This window comes from Phodopus roborovskii, unplaced genomic scaffold, assembly GCF_943737965.1.
Source record: "Phodopus roborovskii unplaced genomic scaffold, PHOROB, whole genome shotgun sequence".
Taxonomy (NCBI): Eukaryota; Metazoa; Chordata; class Mammalia; order Rodentia; family Cricetidae; genus Phodopus; species Phodopus roborovskii.
Genome location: NW_026126525.1, coordinates 31,921,114 through 31,939,814, shown reverse-complemented (window position 1 = coordinate 31,939,814; position 18,701 = coordinate 31,921,114). Strand labels below are relative to the sequence as shown.

At 35.3% G+C, this 18,701-nt stretch overlaps 1 protein-coding gene across 4 annotated transcripts; it reads left to right on the top strand.

The window, feature by feature from the left end:
• The first annotated feature begins 266 nt into the window (after window positions 1-266).
• Guf1 (GTP binding elongation factor GUF1) lies at window positions 267-16,125 on the top strand. 4 transcript variants are annotated; one of them, XM_051198193.1, is made up of 17 exons: window positions 267-452; window positions 2,132-2,243; window positions 2,414-2,562; window positions 2,819-2,899; window positions 3,936-4,013; window positions 4,701-4,784; window positions 5,779-5,843; window positions 6,430-6,633; window positions 8,223-8,362; window positions 9,373-9,496; window positions 10,082-10,214; window positions 10,974-11,117; window positions 11,622-11,755; window positions 13,045-13,146; window positions 13,748-13,867; window positions 15,357-15,393; window positions 15,978-16,125. In XM_051198193.1, exons 1-17 carry the CDS (start codon window positions 318-320, stop codon window positions 16,113-16,115), a joined length of 1,980 nt encoding a protein of 659 aa, XP_051054150.1. In that variant the 5' UTR covers window positions 267-317; the 3' UTR covers window positions 16,116-16,125. The 4 variants fall into 4 exon arrangements, with proteins under 4 accessions (XP_051054150.1, XP_051054151.1, XP_051054153.1 ...); XM_051198195.1 differs by having other exon boundaries at window positions 414-544; XM_051198194.1 differs by lacking the exon at window positions 10,974-11,117.
• Window positions 16,126-18,701: the final 2,576 nt, after the last annotated feature.

The following is an 18,701-nucleotide window of genomic DNA, read 5'->3' as shown; positions in this document are numbered from 1 at the left end:
GGCAGGCAAGTCAGCCAGATACAGAACAATTAGGACATACAAAATGAGACAGAGGTAAAATCCATTTGGTAGAAAATAGATTATTAAACAAGCCTAAGCTATAGGCCAACTAGAGTGACTGCAGTAATCCACGATCTCCGCACGTTCCCACCACTGACCTTTCGACCCCTGCGGAGACGCGATGACGTCACAAGCGGCGCGACACGCAAGCAGCGCGCCTTATTTGCGTCCGTCCTGGCTCACGCTGGGGTTTGGGTCAGGAACGCGGGCCCTAGAATGGAGTGGCCTCTCCGGGCTTGCTCCTGAGCCGCCTGGGCATGTGGACGCTCGTGGGACGGACTCTAGCGCCATCGGCCGCCGGGGCCGCGCGCTTGCTGTCTCCCTGCCCCCGGCATGTGGCTGCCTTGGAACCCGGGGCCACCCGCAGGCCCTTCGGCACCGCCGAGCTCAAGGTGACAGGCTCACCCCGGGAAGGCGCTGGGCTTCCGTGCACCGAGGGCTCGCCCTTCGACCCCGGCTGCTCGCTAGCCTGGCTTAGGGATAGGTTGGTCTTGTGCGTGTTACTTATGTTTTCGTGGGCAACTTGCTTGACTTGTATCCAGTTCTGCAGCTTCATTATTGAGTGAGATAATAATCAAACTTGGAGGTTTGTGGGACACAAAGGGGTGGAACATGTTAGCTCTGTGCAAGGATGTGGCTCCAACAGATAACCTCTTTGTGGCTAGAAAAATGGATTTGTGTTCGTCGCAATTCAGGGTTTTTGAAAGTGATGAGATTCTACATAGCTTTGACCAGAATGTGATAGGGAAAAAAGAGACTGCAGTGCTGCTCTTACAGTTTTGTTTGAAGAATTCCTCTATACCTTTATCAGCCTTAAGTAACTAAAAGAAGCTAAAGTAAACGTTATAGTTATTACAATTTCATTTTGTTTCCTTATGGTGAAATATCAGCCGCGCCAAATGCCTAACAAGTACAAGTACACACACTCCCCTGTTTCTCTTAAATACTGATTTCCAGCAAATTGTGGTGTGCCTCACTAAGTTAAAGATTTTCTAAGAGTCTTTTTGCCTTGTAAGGTATTTCTCATACTCTTGAAGAGTTCTGTCTTGCAGTCTCCATTAATGAAAATAAATTTGCTATTGCCTAAATATGTGATGGAAGTTTGTTTATGAAATCGATATATTTGGTGAGCATCTTTATAAGGATTTTGACGGCTTGAATGGAAAAGTATTCTGGCACTTTGGAGCCAAGGAATACCACAGGTCACAGCATTGCAGCTGTATTACAGCCCTGCTTCAGGAAAGGCTTTCCAGTGTTTAAGCTCTGCCTCAGGAGAAGGTTTCCACAGCCAAGTTGTTAACAGTTAGGCTCCAGTCCACCAGAGAGCATAGTATAACAACTTCGCTTTGTCTGGGGAAGTTTCCTCTGGGAAAAGTTTTATCTTGCTCTGGCAAAAGAAGGTCTCACCCAAACCGTATTCAGGAGGTTTATTGGGAAGAAGAATCCAGGAGTGTGGCTGCCCTCTGCCAAGGTAGCAGAAGATAGCCAGGCAGCCTGAACAGCCACAAGGGGAACTGCAGGGTTTTTATATAGGGATTCTTAGGGGGTGTTTTCCCAGGGAGATTTCCAGGGTGGGGATTGGTCAGATTTCAGTCCTTGGGCTCAGACTGGCTATGTCTTGTGCTCAAGGATTGGTTGGTTTTCTTCCCGGGTTTAGGGTCAGATTTGGCTCTGGTTTCAGGACCAAAGTGTGTTTCTTTCACTGGTCCTTTTTAGCCGTTTGGCTCTAATTTTAGGACCAGAGTGTATTTCTTTCATTGGCTCTGATTCTAGGGCCAATATGTGTTTCTTTAGCACTTGTTTCAGAGTTAGGGTGAATTTCTGTGGTTCTTGTTGCAGGGCGAAAGTGTGTTTCTTTGGCTCTGCTCAGGGTGTGTTTCTTTAGTCAGTTCTTTCCCCTTACGCTCTTGTAATTTGTTCTTTGTGTGGGCTTAGTCATTATTGTAGGAAAAATGAGGTAAAGTAAGTGCCACAAATGAAATTGTCCATAAATTAAAAGAATTTCCTTTGAACTTATTTGTTTCATGGAAAATTTATACCCCCCAAATATGATACTCCCTTCCCTTTTTAGGAGAAACCTGACATGTCTAGATTTCCTGTTGAAGATATTAGAAATTTCAGTATCATCGCACATGTGGATCATGGCAAAAGCACTTTAGCTGACAGGCTCCTCGAACTAACAGGTATTTTCACTTTGTATCATAGGATTGTGATTGTCTCGAGTAATTGGGAATTTAGCTTTACTGTGATGTCTTACATTTTGGTATTATATCTTTAATGTTTTCTGATAATTTTGTTTAGTTTCCTTGTTTTGAATCCAAGAGAAACCAATAAATGCTTCTTGTATTTCTAGGAACAATTGATAAGACAAAGAAAAATCACCAGGTTCTTGATAAATTACAAGTGGAGCGAGAAAGAGGCATCACCGTGAAAGCGCAGACAGCAACTTTGTTTTACAGTTTTGAAGGAAAGCAGTACCTTTTAAACCTCATTGACACACCAGTAAGTTTCATGTTGACTTCATAAAGATTGCTAAAGCTAGTCTTGTGTACTGCAAACAGAATTCTTTCATTTGGGGACTGAATTTTGTAATCTACCGTTGGTGTTTGTTTTCTCATTTTTTGATAGCATTATTTGTTTAAAATGTTTTTGCAAATCCTCCACATTTTCCATGTTTTTGTCACATCAATAGCAATGACATTTGTTCCTTTAAAAAAATATAGCTGGTATTTAAAGGTACTAATATTTTGCTTTTTAGGGCCATGTTGATTTTAGTTATGAAGTGTCCAGGTCACTTTCTGCTTGCCAAGGTGTTTTACTGGTGGTTGATGCAAATGAGGTAAGATCTTTTATTATACAAGATGTGACATGAACAATTGCTTGTTTTATGAAATTCTCCTTTAAAAATGCATTTTGGCAATAGAATTTTTGCATTAGAAAAACAGGGTTATATTACTTATTCTAAACTGTGTACTTTAATATTGTTAAATCGAGGTGCTGACTCACCCAACTTAGTTTGACTGTTTCTTTACCAGTGGTAATCTTGGCTTTGAACCCTGAAATATAAATGTTATGGAAAAGTAGGAGGTGATGTGATTCAGATTTCTATCACTATATTGAAATATGTGAAATAACCATAAAGGAAAGTTTATTTTGGCTAGCAGTTTTGAAAGTTGTAGTCCATGATTTATGTGACCTCATTGCTTTTGGCTTGTAGCAAGGCTGGGCATGGGTCCAGCAAAGTTACTCACTATTCAGGAAACACAAGTGAGGAAGAACAAAGGGTCTTAGGTCTTAAGGTGTGGCTCTGGCTCTGGCTAGTTGATGGTGTCAGTGTTTGTCCACCTTTCAGATAAGTCATGACCTGGGACTGAAATGAATGGGGCAAACAGAGCTAAGACTACTGACTAAATTTGCTCAGGAGAACTAGCTTCTTTTATAGCAAGTTACACCAAGAAAGGCTACAGGAGGACAAAAAACACCTGTTGCTGAAAATATGCCACAGAAATCAGGAAAACTGAGTCATTAAAAAACACTTAACAATGTCCCATTTCTGCTCCAACAAGAATAAACATGTCTTATAAATTGAATGCAGATGTTTAATACAGGAGGTATGAGATCACATCTAAGAACAATCCAGGGAACAAAATGCACTTGGTGGTAAAGGCCCTCTGATTGTTTCCTGCAGTTTCCCACCCACAGTTCTCCAGGCATTGTTCAATATGTGTCATTATTTTGGCCACCTTCCGACAGATGGCATGTTATATCATTTTATTAGCATGATCTAAAAAATCACAGTTTGATGATGAAATATTGAATGATATGGAATTAGCAATTTTGTGGTACATTTAGTGTCTCTCTTGTCTTGCTTCCAGGGTATTCAAGCTCAAACTGTAGCAAATTTCTTTCTTGCCTTTGAAGCACAGTTGTCAGTAATTCCAGTAATAAACAAGGTAATTGAAACGAGACACCAATGCCATTAATTATTTTATCTTCTAAGAATATCTAGCGTTTAATGGTAAAGTATGTTTTTTTTTTTTTTTTTTTTTTCCCTTAATGTGAGGGATCTGTACTATTCATTTAGATTATCAGTGGCATTTACCCATTTACCTCTGAATAGAATTGCAGGTCAAATATTCTTTTCAGAGAATTGAAAAGGTTCATCCGAATGCCTGAATTGCATGTGCTGAGAAAAGGGCGTTTCTATAGAAAAGGCAGACAATTAATAAAGCTGGCAGCCTCACTGCCATGGGGAGGGCCTTAGAGCTAAGAACCAGTGTAGTTCATGAGGCAGGTCAAGGCTGACTCCATCTGTGTAAACCTATCCAATATAAAGTTAAGAATCCTAAATGCTAAATGCAAAATAGGGCCGCCCATAGGTAAAACAGCTTGAGTCTGACTTCACTTTAAATATATGTTCTCATGGTGTTAATTGATATACTCCATCCTACTTACATATTTTTTTGTCTATTTTGTTGTTTGATCACATTGATAATATATGGATTATTTTAAATATTCTTTTGAAAAATTCACGGAGAGGTCAGTTAGGTTAACTCACAGTGGGTTTCATTGCTCTCCAAATGTTATTATTATGGACTAATTTTATTTTTACTATGCTCAATTAATGATTTTGTTTATAGATAGATTTGAAGAATGCTGATCCTGAAAGGGTTGAAAAACAGATTGAAAAAGTATTTGATATCCCTAGTGATGAATGTATTAAGGTAAATGTCTTTTAAAAAAGATGGTTGTCTTAGTTATTCTATTGCTGCGATTAAACACCATGACCTAAACAACTTGGGGAGGGAAGGGTTTATTTGCCTTACACTTCCACATTGTAGGCCATCATTGAAGGAACTCAAAACAGAAACCTGAAGGCAAGAACTGGTGCAGAGGCCATGGAGGGTGCTGCTTACTGGCTTCCACTCCTGTCTCTCTCAGCCTGTTTTCTTATAGAGTCCAGGGATGGCACCATCCATAATAGATTGAGCCCTCCCACATCAATCACTAAGAAAATGCCATTCAGGCTTGCTTATAGCCTGATCTTATGGAGTCATTTTCTCAGTTGAGGTTCCCATTTAGTATGTCAGGTCTAAAATAGAGTTTTGAAATTAATGTAGCATTAATCCTGTTTTTTTTTTTTAAGAAGCTATTTACTTAATTTCAGTTATGTGTACATGTGTGTGCCAACATAAGACTGTGCACCAGTCTTATAGGAGCTCAAGGAGGCCAGAAGTGGGAGCTGGATGTCCTGTGACAGTACAGGAGTTGTGAGGCCCCTGCTGTAGGTGCTGGAAAGTAACGGTGTATTCTATGAGGCATCTATCTTGCCCTTAGCATTACTTCTTGGAAGTTATTTTTTCTGTGTAGTAATTTTTTTTATTTTTTTGAGAGCAGGTATTTTTGGACTTGATAAGTATTGGTTAAAGTGATGCTTCTCATTAAAGGACATAGTTTTTAATCATCAAGTTTTTGCTTTAATTCTCATTCCATTGCTTTCTGAATATACTAAGAATGATCTTATACTTCAAACCTGAAACCATAGGGTCAGTAACACCAAATAATGGGGGGGGGGGAGGGGAAATCCACATCCTTTTCCTTTTTCTGTGTTCAAACAAATGAATAAGAGAATTCTTCCTCCCTATTGGAAATGACCAGGCCCCAGGAAGGGTAAATGTAGCCTTAAATCTCACTGCTTTTGTTTCTATATGGTTTCAGATTTCTGCAAAACTTGGGACAAATGTTGACAGTGTTCTTCAGGCAGTCATTAAAAGAATACCTCCGTAAGCAGTTTGTTATTATGCTATTTATTCACACATGTCTACTAGCTTAAATTTAGAGTTTCATAATTTGTAGGCATTTATAATTTAATAGTTTAGATTAATAGGCTACCAATTTTCTCTGTCATTTTAAGCTATGAATATGTCAAGTGATCTCATAGTAGGATAGAATAAATTTTTGCTTTTCGTTATGTAAAGTAGAAGGTTCAATATAGTAAAGCAGAAAAGAAAGCGAGATAATGGTAACCTCTCTGATAATCACAGTGTAGGAACTTAAGTACATTGGTAATTGATCTTGGCTATATAGTGAGCATGAGTCTATAATAGTTTCACATATATAGTTTTGAATGTATGCCAAAAAGTAATATTTCAAATATATATTATTTTGAAATAATAATTTCAAAATTTAAAACTGATGCTAACACTTATAGAAAGGCCTTTTTGCTTTGGTCATTGAGTAGCTGTTTTTGAAAAATTAAAATAGATTAAACATGCTTCCTAAGTTGAAAACAGGCATTTTCTTTTCTTTTTTTCTTTGTATTTTTTTTGACATTTTCTTATATATACTTAAATTTATCTTTTATAATAGTCCAAAAGTGTATCGTGAAAAGCCACTGAGGGCCTTGGTATTTGATTCCACCTTTGACCAGTACAGAGGTGTGATAGCCAACATAGCACTGTTTGGTGGAGTGGTTTCCAAAGGAGATAAAATTGTATCTGCACACACTAAGAAGACATATGAAGTTAATGAAGTAGGCATTTTGAATCCTAACGAGCAGTCAACTCATAAATTGTAAGTAACCTATTTTAGCATATACAGTTTATGTATGTGTTTCCCCTAGTGTGCTCAGAGTGGTTGTAATGTAGCATTAAACAGATGATGATGGAGTGCAAGTATATGTCCAGACGCTCTGTAAAAGGATTTCATGTGTTTGTAGTAGGCAGTTTTATGGGTCTAAAAATGATTAGGTTTTATTAATTGGTAAAAATAACTTAGTGATCTAATTTTGTAGGTTGGTTCCTATGTTGCTGTATTTGATGGTGCTTCAACTTATTCCTTTTACATTTAGTCTCATTACAACAAAAGTTTGTAATATAAGGTGCTACAGAAACTGACCATTCCTTTCTTCACTGTGGAATTCAGAGTTAAACCCAGATTAATTAAAATTTATAGGGGAGTGGGATTAAAAACTTTGTATGCACTAGAAAGTAAGATTTGAATTTAGCTGTGGAACAGCTGCTGAGTGGCTACTCTGACAATGAGAAAACATGATGACAGGCACATAGTTTTGCTTCTCAGGTTGTCTCTGAAAATTAAAGTGTCGAATGTATGAGTACATGGATCATTGCAGTTTCATGCTGTAACTGAAAAACCTCATGTGAATCATGACCCATTTCAAATAAGTCCATTTTAATTTAGTGACATATTTCTGAAGGTCATATATTCTAATATGTGTGGTGTAGAATATGTAATATATGTATTGAACACTTGAACATTACTGTCTTTTCACTGGAAGCTCCTCTGATGCAACCTACATGTAAATGAGTTTACTACTATGTATTTTTTTGTTTGTTTGTTTTTAAGCCTGAAACTGAATTCTTGGAATCTGTTCTTTTCCTGTGGAAATCAGATATGTAATAGACTGTTTCATGTTCACTTTTTTCTTTTGATTAAAAATTCATTGTGGACAGAAGCTTCTGTCCCTACCAGTCCTACAGCTGTTTAATCCCAAATGAACACACAGAGCCTTATATTAAGTATAAACTGTTTGGCCTATGGCTCAGGCTTCTTATTGACTAGCTGTCAATTATTAACCCATTTTTATTAATCTCCACATGGTCTTGGCTTACCAGAGAATGCCCAGGCATCCTATCTTCCTTGTGGCTACACAGCATCTCCCTGACTCTGCCTACTACCTTTCTCTATTCCGGTTTGGATTCCCCACCTGGCTAAATCCTGCCTATCCATTGGCCAAATCAGCTTTATTCATCAACCAATAAGAGAAACATATTCACAACATGCAGAATGACATCTCCCATCAGTTCATCTTTTTTCTGTTGTTAATGAACCTTTATAGTAATAGATGTGAGTCTTCTGAATTTTTTCTACAATGATATTAGAGTTACAGTAGATGTTAGAACCTGATGCTTAATTTGTGAAAGGTGGGCAGAATCACAAAGACAGGTTTCAGCATGTATAGAAATCTAGAGCAATGGATAAGACACAGTGTTGTTTTTCTGATGAGCTTCAGAGGTGGAGAATTATTGTGTGCCACCTACTTGTTTGGAAGGTATGTGCCAGATTCCTAGGAAGACAGAACTTTTGAGAATGCACTTACAACAGAAAAGCAGTAAATATTTGCGTATGCTAATTTCATTTAGATATGCAGGACAGGTGGGCTTTCTGATTGCTGGGATGAAAGATGTCACTGAAGCACAAATAGGAGATACATTATATTTACATAATCATCCAGTGGAGCCCTTGCCTGGGTTTAAATCAGCGAAACCAATGGTATTTGCAGGTGAGGAGCTCACAAATTCAACACCAAAGGCCAAAATATTTTTTAATTAAAAGTCTGTTACTGTGGTGAAAGAAAATGTACTAGAAGACAGTAAACATTCTTACAGATGTTTGTAATTTATATACAATGACTTTCATTTATCTGTATATATGTATGTGCTATTTCTGTATCAATTCACAGCCTCAGTTACATGGTGACATTTTATATGACAGATCATTTTGTATGTCTTAAGAAATAAGTGATCTTAGTAACATAAATTTGTTATTTGTCTGAGTATTTGGAATTTTTTTTCTAATTAGGATATTTCAATTACAGTTCTAAGTAGCATTCTCTTTATTTAGTTTGTGCTCCATGGATGCAGTAGAGAGCAGTGTTGCTTCTAGTGTGTGAGATACCAAAACAAGTATTATTGTGAACATTGAAGACATTTAGATGATGAAGACCTAATTTAGGGTATTTGAGTATTGTAACCTGCACGTTTAGCCCTTGGCCTCTGCTCATATTCCCCTCTCTTCAGAGACCATGTAGTCTATTACTGCTGTGCTTAGCCAGAAGCAGTCATTTGGATTTCAGAGGATTTGTAAATTGTAGACATCATAAACAAGATATGAAGAGAATCTAAGGAATCAGTAATAGCTCCCATAGTTTAAGCAGTAAGTTTTTTAAAGCCAAATTTATGTCTCAGTAACCTGTCTAGAAACCAAGTCCAGTGTCTTTGTTTCTGGGCTATTTCCCGCCTAGTATTGTCCTTCACAGTGGTCCACCATTGTATGCTTTTGGGTTTTGAAATGAATATTTGAGTAGGCTTAATTCCTTTGATTGTTTACATTATTTTTCTTTATGTATTTCTCCAAAAGCATAAAACCACTGTTTGGCCTGTTAACGCAATTGTATGTTTATTAAAGCTAATTGATTCCAAGATACCTTTTAACCAATTTAATAAATAAAAATAATATAAATGCCAAATGGTTAACTTTGAATTTGACAGCACTTCTTGTCTGTGTCCACAGGAGTGTACCCTGTAGACCAGTCTGAATACAATAACCTGAAAGGTGCTATAGAGAAACTGACCTTAAATGACTCCAGTGTGACAGTGCATCGGGATAGTAGTCTGGCCCTAGGTGCTGGCTGGAGGTAAGGTAGATTCACACTGGAGATTCACATTTCTATAGGAAATTAACTTCTAATTGGATGGGTTGCTCATGGACATTTCTGAGGATCCGTTTACATTTTTTAAAATAATCCTCTTGTGTATGTGAACACATGTACATGCAGTGTGTATAACCAGATGTTCATGCTCCAGGGTCTGAGAGCAACCTCAGTCTCCATTTTATTTTTGAGACAGTGTCTATCACTGGTCCTGGAGGTCACCTGGCACTTTGCTGTCTGCTCCCAGCTCTGGGGTCACAGGTACATTCTGTACTCCTGTCCTTATGTTTGGACAGTGAGCACAGTACCACTGAGCCATCTTCTCAGACCCTGAAGATCAATTTATATGAGTAAAGTAGGTTCATGTTTTGTGGATAATTTTTTATAGTAATTTAAAATAGTAGGATTTGGGTCTTATTTTATAAAATTGTATATATAAGAGATGCAAATTTCTAGAATGAGTTGATTTCCACCCTTTCCTACAAAGTAACAAAGTATTCAGCAACAGAAAACAGATCAGTGGGAAATGAATACTTGGAGAGTTTTGGTGTATTTCCCCCTTTTCTCCAGGTTGGGATTTCTGGGACTTCTGCACATGGAAGTTTTCAACCAACGACTGGAGCAAGAGTATAATGCGTCTGTTATTTTGACAACCCCCACTGTTCCATACAAAGCTGTTCTGTCATCTGCAAGGTTGATAAAGGTACCATATTTACTTCTATTTTGTATCAGCCTGAAAGGGAACATTTAATAAAGATGTGTATGTTTATGTACTAAATGCAAGGGAAAAGTTTTAGTTATTGGTGAGTCTTTATTAAAAGTAATTTTGTTACCTTATTACCTTTTTAAAACTAATTCATGTATTATTTTCTTTGATGTCTTCATGATCAAAATTAGTCTGGTACTAACAGTAAAAAGAATTAGTAATAAGAGGTCTATTGTAAATTCAGCTCAGAATATGAAAGATAATTTTGGTCATGAATGATTGATGTTATAAAAACTAAAACCTTCATTCTTGGAGAAATTTTAAAGTTTTACGTTAAGTACTATATTCCATTTAAATGGAAATTTATGTATTTCAAGCACTTGAGCATAAATAAACCGATTTTATACACTAATAGCTGAAACTGTCTTGTTAAAATGTAGCATTTTGTCACATTCTTTTCTAGGTGGTTCATGAAGTGTGTTTTGTATATTTTAATAACCAAAATACATTAATATATTTAGTGTTAAAATTACTTACAATAATTGGAAGACTTTTTTTCTTTCCTAAAAGAAAAGTTGTATTATGTAATAGTCTAATCTTTAGTGGTTTTATTTGTTGTTGTTGTTATTGCTGTTTCTTTGTTAATTGCAGTAAATTCAATAACCATGTTCTAAAATGTAGTGTATGATAAGAGCAAACCTTTAAGAAACACATTAGTGTTTGTTTTTAAATACCATTCCCTTTTCTCATTTCTAGGAATATAAAGAAAAAGAAATCACAATAATCAACCCTGCACAGTTCCCTGATAAGTCAAAAGTAACAGAATATTTGGAACCAGTTGTTTTGGGCACTGTTGTCACACCAACTGAATACACGGGAAAAATAATGGCACTTTGTCAGGTAGAAACACCAAATGGGTTTCAGTCCTCGGGAGCAGTGCCTACCTATGCTTGTATTTTACAGGATTCCTTCTGTTGAGAATTGGCTTCAGTAACTAAATACCTATTTCTTGTTTCACGGTCCTACATCCAGAATCAGTACTGACCCATTATCTTGATTTTTACATACTAGCTTTTATCTGATTGTCAGTATGAGCCTAATATTTTAGTTAGAGGAATGAAATCAGCTACATACTTATCCTTAAGGGACTTTTAGTATGATTTAGTCTATTTGTGTAGTTGAAAGTGAATATAGTATGATTTTGAAAGTAAAATTGCTAGGACAGAGAAAAGTAATTTTGTTCCTCTATTAAAACTCTTGCTTGTAAATTTGTGGTAGACCATTAAATAATATTGCTTCATTCTGTTTACTTTTGTTTATAGAAATTGTAATTACAGAAATTAAATCTTATCTATTGGCATTAGAATTTGTGTGGATTATCTTTGAACTTTTTTCTTTCTTTAGGAACGAAGAGCAACTCAGGAAAATATGATTTTTATTGATGAAAATAGAGTTATGCTTAAATATATCTTCCCTTTGAATGAAATTGTGGTAGATTTTTATGACACTTTGAAGTCTCTATCTTCTGGATATGCAAGGTGAGAAGGATAATGGTAATCACAAAGATCTCATCAAAGCTTTTGAAAATGCTAATAGTAAGAATTTATTCTTCTATCCTTAGTAATTTCCACTCTCTTTAGACAGTTGATAATCACAAGCTTAGGAAGCTTGGAACATTGTAGATGTTATAGAGTACTTGACTTTACTTGTAAGAGGAAAAATTCTTGATTCCTCACAATCTCTGAAAAAGTAGTCTTTTAAGAGTTTTATATTCCTTTGTCTTAAGAGTTGGACATAATTTCAGACATCTGTGACTGAGTGATACTTATATGTGTATGTTATTTGGTCCCTAGAGCATCTACTTATATTTGGAAAATGGATATAAACATTGAGCATGGAAAATGCTAGATGTGCACTGTACTTACCAATGTTGTAGTTAAGAACTATGTCTTCCCAGGAATATGTTGTCTAATAAAACAAAAATCTATTTTTCAAGGGAGCTCTTGAAACCTAAATAAAAGTACAAAGGTTGAATGTTCAATAAACAAGAACCCTTTTATATTGCCTTCTGTCAGTCTGTTTTATTGCAACAGCTTTATGAATAAATTTTTTGACTGGCTCTGTTAGCTTTTGTTGGAAGCCAGCACTCTGCTGACCCTGCTCCTTATGATGGGCGGGATGCTCATGACCATGTCATCTCTTAAGTCACGAATTACCTGGCTGCTCACACCTTACCTGGCTACTCAGGGGACTCAATTGCTTATTTGTGACTGGCTGAGATTTGTAACCACTTGGTATATATTAGATATATATTAGCTTGGTTAGGCCTGACAGAATCTTTAATGTTGAAACTGTATATCTATGTAGGAAATCCTTAATGGAATTATCTATGCATTATCTAAACTATCTAAGTAAATGTCTTATTTTTGTTTCTATTTGTTTCTTATCGATATTGTTATTGGTAATAGGAAACTAATAATGACCCCTTAAAATAGTATTAGCCCAAGACCACCTGCTATTGGCAACATTAGAAAGGAGTTGACATTTGTTTTCAGTGGTTGTTTTTCCTAGTTTGCCCTAACCAGGTCCTTTCCCTTCTCTCTAGGGATTTATAGTTCCTATACTTAGGGCCCTAATTTCATAAATAAAGGTTGATACATTTTGTTCTTTACTATGGACATTTACATCCTTTAAATGAAACTTGATGTATGGTAATAATTTGGATTTTCTCTAGGTAAGGACAGCTAATGAATGTTGTAGAAAAAGGAATTTGTTGAGTATAATCTGATAATATCATATTCATCATTGTTCTTTTTGTCTTCATTAGTTTTGATTATGAAGATGCAGGTTACCAGACTGTAGAACTTACAAAAATGGATATTTTACTGAATGGAAACATTGTGGAAGAGCTAGTGACTGTAGTACATAAGTAAGTAGACTAGGAAAGGATCACCGACTGAACCTGTTCACTTTGGGTGTTTTTTCCTGTAGTTGGTGGATTTTCATTCTTATTGAAACAGATATATTTCGTAAGACTTTGAAAGATAATTAAAATAGATTTTAGACTACTAAAATTTCCTTCTGTTTTTACATTGTACATTCCCTATTACTAAATGTAGACTGTAAAATTATCATAGCCAAAGTAGTAGTATCATGGAAATAATTTTCCCTTACTGTGTTAATATACAAGAAAGTATCTTATAACTATAATGATGGTTTTAGGATTGAGAACAAAAAGATCTTATTTCTAAAAATTCATGATAATCAAAAGTGTACATGTTCACAAACTGACAGACTGTTAGTTTCTATTCCATTTCAATGCATTTTTTAATCTTTTTATCAATGCAATTATAAGTCACAATACAGATTAACACCTAGTTACAGAAAAATACCTATTAAGTAAAAGAGGTTGAGTTTTATTTGAATCACTTAAGACTTAGTTTACTTTTATTACTGTTAGTTATTGCACATTGACTGTAAAGATAATTTAAATATTTATATTTAGGATAGCTATATTTTTTCTGTCTCAGAGAGAAAGCATACACTGTTGGCAAAACCATATGTGAGCGTCTAAAGGATTCTCTTCCCAGACAGCTATTTGAGATAGCAATCCAAGCTGCTGTTGGAAGCAAAGTAATTGCAAGAGAAACGTGAGTTGAAATTTATTTTGTCTGAGGCTGGCTTCAGAAACAGTATATGCAGAAAACAGGATGAAACTTAAACCTTGGCTTCACATGTAGAGCATGAGATGGAGTGGTCTACCTTCCACTGATGTTGGTTATTTTATATTACTTACATTGAGTGATGCTGCTTACAATTTATACAATATGAAGGTTCAAAGAATTTCTGCATATTTCTGGGTTAAGGGATTTCTGTAAAATTTTATTCAGTGGCTTATAATTTGTTCAGGTAGATTGTAAGCGTTAGGAACAGAACCAAAGGAAATGACAAAATGTTCTCTACAGAAGTACATCAGGAAAGATTATAACTAATAAGTTGGGTTTTGTTTTCTAGATCATGTTTCTCATTGGTTTATAGTAGATATGAAAAATTGGTTACTTTGTGTAGGACTGTAGCACTGGGGGTGAAGTCAGACTCTGTAGAAGCAACTCTAGTCTCTGGCAGCACTTGCCCTTGCCAAGCCTTTAGGGATCCTAATGCTCTGGCAGTAAGAAATACCTTTTCAGTTATGACAAGTTGGGAATTGCTATTTAATTCTAGCTTAACCTAAACCTAATGCTTCAGTACTGGTGAAATACAACCACCATTTTTGTATAGATAATAAAAGTGTATGCCCATTATGGGAATGATTTCATTTTGAACTCTATTTTGTTTCACTTATTCAGTGTTCAAGAAAATTCAGAAATTAGGCAAGGTTCCAGGGAACATACTAAAAAAATAGAGCAGTTAGCACATGGCTATTTTCACATGAATTAAAAAAAAAAATAAAAAAAAACAGTTTATCTGGAATTTGATACATAGTAATGTATCATAGTAATACAGTTATATAATTGATGGTTGGCTATGTTAACAATAGTTTGTCTTGAATGGTTGTGTAAAAATCTACATTCATTAATAAATCCTTCATTAATCAGTCTATCCATTTGCAGTCAGGTCAGCAATGTTATGATTTAATTTTTTTTACAAGGTACTATTCAGAGTAGTTCTAGGCTGACCTGGGAATAATTTAATTCATCTATTAAGGTTACAAATGCTCATATTTCTGGTCATGTATATCACAAAGCTGGACCTTTCTTATGAAAGTATATAATGACAATAAAAGGAGCTTTTTGCATCTTGATGTTAGAATATGAAAATAAATACAAGAACATTTGAGCTAATTACATAAAGCAATGCTATCTAAAGTGCACTATCATGAAAATATTATTTTAAAAGGAGGTGAGGGTTGTATGCCTTTAATCCCAACATTGGGGAGGCAGAGGTAGATGGATGTCTATGAGTCTGAGGCCACATGTAATCTACAAAATGAGTTCCAGGAGAGCCAGAGCTACACTGAGAAGTCCTGTCTCAAAAAACAAAAAAGAGAAAACAACAAAAAAGGAAAGTTGTGTATAGAAATCAAATACTTTTTGACTATTTAAATAAATTTTCAACCTAAACAAAATTCTTCTTTTACAGTGTGAAAGCCTACAGAAAAAATGTTTTGGCAAAATGTGTATGTATCTAGCTATGTTTTTTTCTACTTTATTTATTGAGTTTAAAATCAGTGGGGTTATAAATTTATTTCTCTTTTAATTTTTATGTGCCATGTATTTCATTGCCAAGTTTCATTTTAAATGATAAATTTCTGCTTAACCATATTAGCATCATTTTAACTACATTTTAAACATGCTTCTCGCTTTCTCTTTTCTCATGCAATACCATATTAAAGAATTTTATGTTACTACCATCATTTTATACATAATGATTTGTAGTGATTCTTTCTTACAGTTGGAAGAGAGTGTGAATTAAAATCAACCTTGAACACTGATACTTGAATTGCTTTTATTTTTAGTAAAAAATCTCAATTATTGTGAAAACAAATGCTGCTTCTCATTGACTGGTAAAGTTTCTGGCCCAGATCTGTCTCTGAGAGCCTCTGTATTAGGGTGTAGCTATGTAATACGCCTATTCTAAATAAACAAAAACAATGGTTTGTGAGGAGGGCTCAACTGCGGTAGCAATGGTGTGGTTATGATGTTTCTTGGTGTAATTATATAATCATTTCCTTTGAACCAATGTGGATTTCTTATTTTTCAGTATGGTGGTGATATTACCCGGAAAATGAAACTTTTAAAGAGACAAACAGAAGGGAAAAAAAAGCTGAGGAAGATTGGCAACATTGAAATTCCAAAAGATGCTTTTATAAAAGTTCTAAAAACCCAGCCTAATAAATGATTCATGGAAAGCAGGGGTTTTTATCTTTTTCTTCTAATTTATATTGACAACGGAATGAAAACTATTAAATGCTTGTTACTTTTAGGGTCTTCAATTCTGACCTGGTAGAAAAGAGACAGACTGTGTTGCCTAAACTCTTAAGATACACTACTCACTAGTACTCTTTATCCTCAATAAAAAATTGAGATTATGTTACTAGTACCTCCATAGGTAGCTGGGAAAATTAAGAGGTTAATATATTTTACATATTCAAATGGGTATGTTAAACATTTAATCATGGTGAATTTAACCTTTTTCATGCCTTTTTTCTTTTACTTATTTTTTGTTGTTATCCCCTTTTTTTTAAGTTTATAATTTTTTGGTGTTTTGAGGCATTATCTTGCCATTTATCCCTGGCTAGCGCAGGATTTATTATATAGGCCAGGTTGATCTCCAACTTGTGACAGTCGTCCTGCCTTCCCATTGTTGGGATTGCAGGCATGTGCTACTTGTTCAGTGTTTATTTATTTATTTTACATATCAATCCCAGTCCCTTCTCCATGCTACTTGTTCAGGTTATGCATAGTTTTTCTTACAGATACTAAAAAGGTTTCTAATTCTATCTAGTTCAGTTAAAAGCTTTCCAAAATCACCTTGTATCACAATTTTTAGCTCAAACACTATCTACTATATATGAAAATCAGTTATTAAGAAATAAAGAACACATTAGCAGACTTGTTCTAGCTTTTCATTCTTATTTAATCAAGCATTTCTAAAACTAAATGGTTTGTTATACATCTAAGTTAAGCTTAGGGTAGAGCCCTATCTTGTTTCTGATATTCAATATACATTCATGCCAAACAACGGACATTTGGTATTAGCACCAGCTGTTAGTAAATAATTACTTAAATATTATCCCTAAAGTGGCACAACTAGTAAATGGCTTAGTTTCATGTTCAGTCACAACAAACCAATATTACAATATTACTACAAGAATCTTCATGTTGGATTTTATATTTTACCTTTTATATTGAGCATTGCACATGTCTTATAGTAAAAAGGTTACTGATAAATCTTAGCATTTTGATAGAATTTTAAAGTGAGGATTTAGTAGTTAGGTAGTCTTAGCTTATTACATAAATAGTACTTCTCCCAGCTAGATTTGGTGGGAATAAAATACCAAATTCCTACAACAGTATTTTTATACCTGGCAGTATATTTGAAACTAAGATAAATAATACATTTGTTAAAACATTAGGATCCAACATTATTACTAAAGGAAAATCAAAAGTATCCTAATACACAAATCTACAGTTTACCAGAACATTTTTGATTTGGGCTGTTTATTCCCCTTTAACTCATAACTTTTTAGCACTTAGCCTTGCTTGTAATATGTAGAAAGTGTTTTCTAGATTTTATTTTTTTAGCATAAGGTTAACTGCTCTCCCAAGACCATTTCGCAGTGTTAATTTTGAGTTATATACCTTGAATATTTTTCCCTGGGTGCCAGTATCACAAAAAATGTGATAGTTGTATGACTAAAAATTGTAACATTAAGTTTGGTATGGGTTGGCCACTGTGCTGAGTTCTGTATACTTTTGCAGTCAGTGCAACTGTATTGCCATTATTTTCCCAGGTGACAGAATTCAAGTAATGATTGCTTACTTCAAAGATTATTGCTTTATATGAAATGACAATAGTATCGAATGTTGAGTTAGGAAGGTACAGGGGCTTGAGGCCATGGCTGTACTAGACAACACCAGACCTATAATGTTTTAAGATTCTTTTCAGGTCTTTGTAAAGAAATGATCAAAAGAGACCATCATCTTTTCACAATGATGCTATACAGCCAGAGGAAGGTATGGTAGTCTTGAGTAAACATGTTATTACCAGAATCATTAGTACAGATGCTACTAATTGACCAATTAACTAAAATAGGTTTAGGACATAAGGGATCCTGTTTGAGCATGTTTATACCAGGTATTTTGTTTAGCAGGAGTGAGAAGGTAACAGTGTACTGTGACTAAGATGTGTATTATGGAAGGAATGGGGCAGGAGGTGACATGGAGAGAAACAGCACTATTAAGGCTAACTTCTTGGTGCAGCGCCTGTTTGTCTCAACGGTGCTGTAAGCAGAGGCAGGAGAGCCTAAGGACTTTAGAACTCCACTTGATTTTAGTGTAGTCTGCAATATTTCTATGTTGGCGTTCTTCAGAAAACTACTTAGAACAGGAATTTGAAGGTCAGATAACATAATGCTGAGAATCTGAAGAGGTTCCAGAATATTTAAATGCTTTGGGATCATGTGAAACCCCCTTTGTATGGGTCAGTATCTTTCAGATACTTTTTTTTTTTTTTTTTTTTTTTTTGGGTAAATTGACTTTTGTATGTAAGAAACACAGCTCTTAATACATCATGGGGAACTAAAACACCATTATTTTTGTGTGTATATTAATGTTTTGACTTAATGTATGTTTGCACCATTTGTGTGTCTGGTGCTCTTGGTGGCTACAAGAGGGCATTGGAGATTCCTTAGAACTTGAGCTACAATTGGTTTGTATGCCTCCATTTGGGTGTTGGGAACTGAATTCTAGTCCTGTGCAAGAG

Coding starts and splice junctions, on each gene's coding strand:
- Guf1 (XM_051198193.1), top strand. CDS start 318: ATGTGGACGCTCGTGGGACGGACTCTAGCGCCATCGGCCGCCGGGGCC. Junction 11,756..13,044: donor CTATCTTCTGGATATGCAAG/GTGAGAAGGATA, acceptor TGTCTTCATTAG/TTTTGATTATGAAGATGCAG. Junction 13,868..15,356: donor AAAGTAATTGCAAGAGAAAC/GTGAGTTGAAAT, acceptor CTTCTTTTACAG/TGTGAAAGCCTACAGAAAAA.